Source organism: Myotis davidii, unplaced genomic scaffold (genome assembly GCF_000327345.1).
Source record: "Myotis davidii unplaced genomic scaffold, ASM32734v1 scaffold796, whole genome shotgun sequence".
NCBI lineage: Eukaryota > Metazoa > Chordata > Mammalia > Chiroptera > Vespertilionidae > Myotis > Myotis davidii.
Window position 1 is genome coordinate 748,148 of NW_006287809.1, and position 8,622 is coordinate 756,769.

Consider the following 8,622-nt stretch of genomic DNA (forward strand, 5'->3'; position numbering starts at 1 on the left):
CCCCTGCGCCAGCTGACGGCCACTGTTTCAGAGGGCAATGCCCTTTGCTCACAAAGGGGTTGGATTCCGCGGAAGGGTTTTCCCCATGAATCATAATCACTCTTGGTCACGGCCCAGCCCGCTTCCTTCCCCATACAGCCACTTCCTCATTTGCGAAATAAGCAGCCACAGCCCTGAGAATCTAGGGGCGCCCTGGGCTCAGAGGAAGGGGTGGTGGTGGTGGCAGGCAGTGACCTCTGGTGGGCAGAGCGTTAGTGGGCAGAGGAGGGTAAAGCTTGGGTGTTAGAAAGACGGTTCCATTCCCAGTTTGTCCACTTACACCCTGACTCAGTTTCCTCATCAGTAAAATAGGGATAATATAGTTCTTCCCCCACAAAACTGTCACAAGGATCTATATATATAAAAGCCTAATATGACCCTAACCGGTTTGGCTCAGTGGATAGAGCGTCGGCCTGCAGACTGAAGGGTCCCGGGTTCAATTCTGGTCGGGGGCATGTACCTTGGTTGCAGGCGCATCCCCAGTGGGGAGTGTGCAGGAGGCAGCTGATCGATGTTTCTCTCTGATCAATGTTTCGAACTCTATCCCTCTTCCTTCCTCTCTGTTAAAAATCAATAAAATATATTTTTAAAAAAAGGAGCCACTTGAGTGGTAGGAGGGGCGGAGATGCAGAATGGGGTAGTACCACACCCATGTGTGGTGGTTAAAAATCTGGAGGGATAGCCTGAGGTGTAAGGGATCCCAACTCCACACCAGGTTCTCCAGTCCAGGGTTACAATGCCAGGAAGAGAAGTCTGTGAAAACTAAAGGGGATTGCAGCTAAATGAGATCGAGAACTACTAGATCCCAGGCATTCCTCTTAAAGGGCCCACTCATAGACTTACTTGCAGATGGACTTACTCACTCTGAGCTCCAACACTGGAGCAGCAGCTCAAAAAGCTCAAGGGAGCACGATCAGGACTGGGTGAGAGGGGCTGGACACGCCTTGGAGCCCTCCCATGGTCCCTCCCTGGCCGGCCAACATCCCACAGTCCCTCCCCAGCTGGCTGGCCCCGATCAGCCCCAATTGGGACAGGGCAAGATGGGCCAGACACACCCTGGAGCCTTCCCACGGTCCCTCCCTGGCCGGCCCTGATGGGCCCGATCAGGTCTGGGTGAGATGGGCTGGACACGCTCTGGAGCCCTCCCGTGGTCCCTCCCCTGCCTCTAAAATATTTCTTCTAATCAATTTTCTTTCAATGTGCACGAATTCGTGCACCGGGTCTCAATGTACAGCACTTAGCACAGTGCATGGCGTATACAGTACATGCTCAATAAATGTTTATTGTTATTATTTGTTAATCCTCACCCAAGGATGTTTGTCCCATTGATTTTTAGGGAGAGTGAAAGAGAGAGAAAGGCAGTGAGAAACTTCAATGTGAGAGAAACACATAGATTGATTGTCTCCTACATGAGCCCTAACCAGGGCATGGGCCAGGGATTGTGCTGTAACCAAGGTGCATGCCCTTGACCAGATGGAACCTGGTTACCCTTTGGTCTGCAGGCTGACGCTCTATCCCAGGGATGGCGAACCTTTTGAGCTCGGCGTGTCAGCATTTTGAAAAACCCTAACTTAACTCTGGTGCCGTGTCACATATAGAAATTTTTTGATATTTGCAACCAAAGTAAAACAAAGACTTATATTTTCGATATTTATTTTATATATTTAAATGCCATTTAACAAAGAAAAATCAACCAAAAAAATGAGTTTGCGTGTCACCTCTGACACGCGTATCATAGGTTCGCCATCACTGCTCTATCCACTGAGCCAAACCGGCTAGAGCAATAAATGTTTATTATTTATTATTACATTGGTCCCAGATTGCCTTCCCCACTAGACTGCAAGCTTTCTGAGAATAGGAGCTGGTCTGGTTTCTCTTCATGTTCCTGGTGCCCAGTTGAGCTCATTCAACAGAGTGTGGTGCACAGTAGTTGCTCAATAAACGTTTGTCAGTGAATGAATGAAACGGCTAGGTACCGAAGAGAAGGATCTAGATTTTGAGAATCTACCCACATTCACTTAGTCCACATACATTTCTAGAGCCCCTACCCTGCGCCTGCCCCATGCTGGGTGGTGCTGGGACCCATTGGTGACTGAGACAGGCCCTGGCCTCTCAGGGCTCACAGTCCAGCCGGGAGACGAATCTGTCTTCAGACAGTAACGACCCAGAGTGGGCAGGGCTGAGGTGGATGAACTCAGGGGAGACTGACCCAGCTCAGGGTTTAAGGAGGGCTTCCTGGAGGAGGAGGCATCTAAGCTGACACCTGGAGGATGAATGGGGGTAGGGCAGGTAGAGCGGAGTGGTGTGCCTGTGGACATGCTCCTGGCAGTGGGAACAGAATGTGCAAGGGCTTGGAGGAAGTTCAGTTCAGTGAACCTGCCTCCTGCACGCCCCTTACTGGGGATCAAGACCACAGGGTGGGGGTGAGGGGCAGGGGGTGCTGAGAGATGAGCCTGAGGGGCCCCCAGGAGCCAGACCTTGTGGGGAGTTGGAGGTTGTGGTGGAAAGTCTGGACTTTTTTAGGGCACTGGGGAGCCATGGATGGTTCTGTTCTGAGCAGGAAAGGGCAGTGCTGAGGTTGAGCTTTAGAAAGATGCCTTGTCTTGTCTTGTGCTGGGAGGATGGCAGGGGGCAGGAGACCAGGTAGGAGGCTGGGGAGAGGCTGGGGAGGAACAGCCTAGCCCCGGGCTGGGCTGTAGAGACCACGGGGACACTGAATTCGGGAGACCTAGGTGGCAGGTTCCAGTATCTGCCCCAGGGACACTGAGGGAGGGAGGTGCCGATGTCAGGTCTGTGCCGCTGGGCGAACTCTCTGCAGACCTAGAAAGGTAGAGAAAGGGGCAGATGCATGGGAGTGTGTGGAGGGGGCAGGTGCCTGGAGAGCGGGCCTCACGCAGCCCCTTGTCTGCGGGTCTGCACGGTCCTCTGCTGCCCCCTCCTGGCTCCCAGGCTGCCTGCAAGTCTGGCAGCAAAAACAAAACAAAACACAAAAACCCAACGGACCCAATAAAGCCCCAACCGCAACCAGGGGTAAAAGACGACCGTGTTCACGGTCCCGAATCCCGCCCACACCTCGGGCCTAGGTCTCCAGCTGCCTTCTCCCGCCAACGCCTCGAACTGAACTCCGCCCTCTTCTTTCTTTCGCAAAAAATCCCGGTTTTATTGGGTGCGCCGGGAGGCAGCGCATATACTACAATCGGAACAGAGAGAAGACTAGCCTGCCCAAGGATGACAGGCAAAGGCGTGAAGTGTTTCACATGTAAAAAACAAACCCAGTTTTATTACAATGTAATTCACCTTCCATATAATGCACTCACGTTAAGGACGCAGGTCAATGTTTTTGGCATATTCGTAGGGCTATGAAACTGTCAGCACAATCAAGTTTATTTTTATTATTATGTTCAAAAATGTGTTTGTATTGATTTTAGAGAGAGAGGAAGGGAGAGGGAGAGAGAAGCATCCACCAGCTGCCTCCTGCACGCCCCCTACTGGGGACCAGCCTGCAACTCCCTGTTGGTGCAGGGGAGGCTGCCCAGCCGGCTGAGCCACACCGGCCAGGGCAGTGTAATCAGTTTTACGACCTTCCCATCACCCCCACAAGAAACCTTGTAGCCATCAGCAGACACTCCCCTCTCCTCGCTCGCAGCCCCTGGGCACGTTCTGTCTGCTTTCTGTCTGCAGACCCTGAATTCGGGAGACCTGTTCTGGACACCTCATGTGAGTGCGATCCTACCACACGTGCCTTTTGTGTCTGCTCCTTCATCTGACGCAACGTTCTCAAGGTTCCTCCCTGTGGTAGCATTTCATTCCTTTTTTATGGCTGAGTAATATTTCATGGTCAGGATAGACCCCATTATGTTTATCCTTTCATCCCTGATGGAAATTTGGACTATCTCCACCTGTTGGCTATTGTGAGTAACTAGGGGCACAGTGCACAAATTCGTGCACCTTGAAAGGAACTGTGGGCCATGAGGCTGCGGTAGGCATGGGGGTGTGTGTCTTGGCCCATCCTCTGAGTCCCCACCCAGCACCTCCTGCCACGGGGCTCCATCCCCTGTCTGCCAGCATTCCCACTCCCACCACTGCGGCTCCCACATGCTGATGGCGTTGGCCCCGTTCCCACCCGCTGATGGCACTGAGTGATCGGGACCGGCACCAGGCACCAGCAGTGGGTGCGGGTGTGAGCAGGGCCGGTGCCAGCAGCAGGTGTGAGTGCCTGGCGGGACCACAGAGCATGGGAGCAAAGAATTTTCAATAACCACCAGAGCCTCGCCCCGATGACAGCAACCGGTGCCCTGCCTTGGTCTGGCACCCCTGCTCACCTGCTCCACCATCCCGCTGCAGCCAATGCCCGTCATGTTCCACACATGCCCTCTGGTGGTCAGCACATGTCATAGCCATTGGTTGTTCAGTTATTCGGTTGTTCCAATTGATCCAATGTTTGGTCTATTTGCATATTAGCCTTTTATTATATAGGATGCTGCTGTGAACATTTGCGTACAAGCTTTTTTTGTGTGGATGTATGTCTTAATTTCTTGCAAACTTGGCCCTTTTGCAGTGTGAACCCCATCACTATCCCCTGTCATCCTGTTGAACAAACCAGATATCTGGGGGTTCCCTGACTCTAGTACCTCAGCTTTCCCAGCACCTGCTTCCTATTTTCCCTCATAACACCGGCTCCCCGGGGACAGCACATGCGACGTTTTGTTGTCAGCTCTCCAAGGGCAGGGATCTCTGTGTGTCGGCAGCTGTCTGCTCAGAGCCTAGAACAGCTGCACCGAGCAGGTGCTCAATAGATGCGGAACGGATGAACGGACGAATGGTTGACACGCCCCCCCCTCCCCCATCCCCCACAGCTAACCCAGGACCAAATTCTATCAACGCTTCTTTCTAAATATCTCTTGGCTCTCTGTACTTCTTCCCCCAACACCCGGGCCCAGCACCTGCCAAGTGAACAGATGAGCCATTGGATGAATCCACGGAGGAGGGCAGGCCTGCCTGGACATTTCTCTCAGGAAAGAATAGTGGTTGGGAGTGTGGCTCCGGTGTGGATCTCAGTGGTGTGTCGATTGAGCTGTTCATACACGTGGGGACCCTGACCAGAGTACGCCGGATGTTAAAGGCCCGCGTGCCATACACACGTGCAAAGGCAATGACACGGCAGTTTGCACGCACTGCGCAGGCGCAACTTTATCGTGTGTAACACTGATGTCGCTACTTGGCAAGAAGCCTCTTTTGTCTGAGTTAGTGTGAAATGTGCTGCTGACCAGCCGGCATGCGGCTGCTGTGTGTGCAATAAAGCGTGTCCCATACACCTCGGCTACGCGAGTCTTCTTCCAGGTCCCGGCGTCCTCGGAGGTCCAGGCCTTAGCAGAGGAGCTCGCACCCAGCAATGCGCATTTCAGTTCTGGGCACCTGGTAGGACTGCACCTGCCCAGCCCTCTTGACATGAGAGTGGACCCTGTGACCTGCTTTGGCCAATAAGATGCAAGTGGGAGTGTAACTTCCGGGTTGGAAGCCGGTGTGTGGTTTGCCATGGTCCCTCCCTTTCCCTGTGCTGTGTTGGGCTCTGTCCGCTGGCTCCTGAATGAATAGATGTGAACCAGAGCTCTCCTGATCCTGGTCACACCCTCCTACCTGACATGAGCACGTAGCATGAGGAAGAAATAAGATTGTTTCTCCATTTGCTAAATGGGACTGTAATCGCCCCAGCCTCCCAAGGCCAATCTGGGAATTCAAAACATTCAGACGTGTAAAGGCACAGAGGCCAGGCTTTCTCACTGGAGCTATTGTTATCGTTATTTTTATATTTAATTCTGGTTTCATAGTAATGAAGGGGGGAAAAAAAAAACCAACACCTTTTGGTAATGCCATTTCCTGGGGCTGTGGTAGGAGGAGCCTGTATTAGTCAACTATGGCTGCCAGACAAAACACCACAGACCTGGTGGTTTAAACCACAAATTTTTATTTTCTCACGGCTCTAGAGGCTGGAAGTGCACAATCAAGGTGTCAGTAGATGTGGTTTCTCCTTAGGCCACTCCTCTTGGCTTTCAGACAGCTGCCTCCTCATCGTGTGAAACCAGTCCTGTTGGATTAGGGCCCCACCCTATAACCTCATTTAATTTTTTCCCCTTCACATTTGATATATTTTAATGGATACATTACAGATACCAGACTCCCCTGTGTACACCTCCACCCCATTTCCCTCCTAGCTCTCCAGAGGTGAAACAAGCCAGAGTTTGGTGTTTTATCATTCTCACACATGTTTTTACATTTTAGTGTATGTATACACACCGGTCTTTGTTCTGCATGTTCGGAAAGGACAGTCTTGAATCGGGACGGATATCTTGGCTGCAGAGGCCTCCTCTGAGAAGCAGGCGGTCCCAGCCCCACACCTCAGGGTTCCAGAGCTGGGAAGACATCCCTGTAACTTTGGGCTGAAAAAACCAGCAGGGACTGTGGCTGAGTGACACGGAGGCTGCCGGAGACCCTGCAGTTCTTACACGGTCCAGCTTCCTCTGAGCTCCAGTGCTGGGTGGAGGCTTTCAGGGATCCAGAGACATACGGAGAGGAACTGGATGGTCTGGCATCAGGGCAGGAACTTGGGGGTGGTTTGTACTCAGATGGGGTGCTGACAGGAGGTCATTGTTTCTGTGCTGGGACCTCCCCTGTGGCAGAGGATATCTGAGTTTCCATCAGCGTGGCCCACACTATTTGCTCCACCCTGGTAACTCCCTGAGCCCTCACCCCATCCAATTTGCAGCCCCACCCAAGCTGTTTGAGCAGCTTTTCCGTATGAATGGCCTGTCCCAGCTCAGGCTCCAGACTTTTCTAAAATCTCTCAAACAAGCAGTAGCTGATATCAGCGTGCCCCAAACCTATCAGTAAGAGGCCCAAGACCCCCAACTAGCACCAGCCTGTCTTGCTTCACAACTGGGCCTCCCCTGGCCACCTCCAAGCCCAATACAAATAGCAGCCATCTGCAGATCTCTCTGTAGCTCCTCCTGGGTGGCCCCAAAGCCAGTGCACCCAGGGGACGGCTTCAGACCACACCAGATTACAACTCTACACATCCACAACTGACACACTCCCAATGACCTATTCTAGTTTCTTTTCTTAAAAATATATTTTTATTGATTTCAGAGAGGAAGGGAGAGGGAGAGAGAGAGAGAGAGAGAGAGAGAGAAACATCAATGATGAGAGAGAATCATTGATTGGCTGCCTGTTGCACACCCTATTGGGGATTGAGCCCACAATCTGGGTATGTGCCCTTGACTGGAATCAAACCTGGGACCCTTCAGTCTGCAGGCCAAGGCTCTATCCGCTGAGCCAAACTCATCAGGGCTACGTTAGTTTTTTAGTTTCCCGACTCTCTCCTGTCAGAGTATCCCTCCAGGAGAGCATTTCCTCCACTTCAATCGCTGCCAAAGCTGCAGGATCTAGAACTGTGCACGGCCACACAGCCTGCTTATTGCTGGATGAATGAATGAGTGAATTAAGGGCCAGAGACTGGGCTCCCATTGGGAGTGGGGGTGGGGTGGGGTGGGGTAGAGAAGGGAGTCCTGCCCTGAGGGATTTGGTGAGATCCAGGTCGGACAACAGGCAGAAGAGGGCCACAGGTTCTGAGAGATGGGTTTAGAGAGGGTGGGCTCTGCCTCAGAGGGCAGGGGTGAGGCAGCCAGAGTAACTGACCAGGACTGTCCTCTGAGCCACAGATCTGTGAGGCAGCCCTCCCTGCATGTATGGTGGGGGGTTGCCTTGTCCCCAGGGGGAGGGGCTGGGAAGGCAACCGGGGGTGGGGGGGTATGGGGCGTTGTGGGCTGACAGTCAGTCGTGAGTCCCCCCAAGAGGGCGCCTGGAGATCTGGCTGGAGGCAGGCCCCAGACCGCCCTCCTCACCCCCAAATTCCCCAGTGGAGGAGGAGAGGGGAGGGAAGAGACTGCTTTTCCCAGGCTCATGGCTTAGGTCAGGTTGCTGGGAGGACCAGATGAAGGGCGGGTGGCACACGCAGAGGGTGAGCGACAGGATGGGCCCTGCCTGGTCCCCTGTCCCCGCTGGACACCTGCTGGGGTCTTGCTGTGTCTTCAGCGAGTCCACCCGTCAGCCCCACAGCCCTGCCGGCCTGGTCCTGCCAGGTACCTGAGGTGGTCTGAGGCCTTCCCTCTCCCGCCCGCCTGGCTGGGACCCCTTCAGGGGGTTGGCACCAGCTGGCAGTGTGGGGCAGGGTCGGTGTTCAGCAGATCCTGGGGAAAGAGAGAGGGGGGGTGTTGTTGGTGTGAGAGTCAGGGGAGACAGAAGAACCAGCTAGGGACTGGGAGACACAGCAGAAAACACACCCAAACAGAGAATGGCAGCCCGAGATGGAGAGAGATTTAGAGACGGAGGCACGGGAAAAGCCAGAAAAAGGGGCAGACAGGGCGACAGAGATGAAGGAACTGGAGACACAGACACAGAGAAACAAGAGATGTGAGGAGGTACAGAGAAAGAGTCAGGGAGAGAAAGATAAAAGGAGGGGTTGGGGGAGGGAGGGAGAGAGAGAGAGAGAGAGAGAGAGAGAGAGGGAGAAGGGGGTAGGGAGAAGGG

General features: G+C 53.4%; 1 protein-coding gene across 1 annotated transcript in view; it reads right to left on the reverse strand.

The window, feature by feature from the left end:
• Positions 1-8,228: 8,228 nt before the first annotated feature.
• The window catches only part of CEACAM19 (carcinoembryonic antigen related cell adhesion molecule 19), a 35,104-nt gene continuing 34,710 nt past the window's right edge, over positions 8,229-8,622 (reverse strand). The window contains exon 7 of the mRNA XM_015561208.1: positions 8,229-8,282. Coding sequence (XP_015416694.1) covers positions 8,229-8,282 — 54 coding nt within the window. The remainder of the gene's footprint in view (positions 8,283-8,622) is intronic.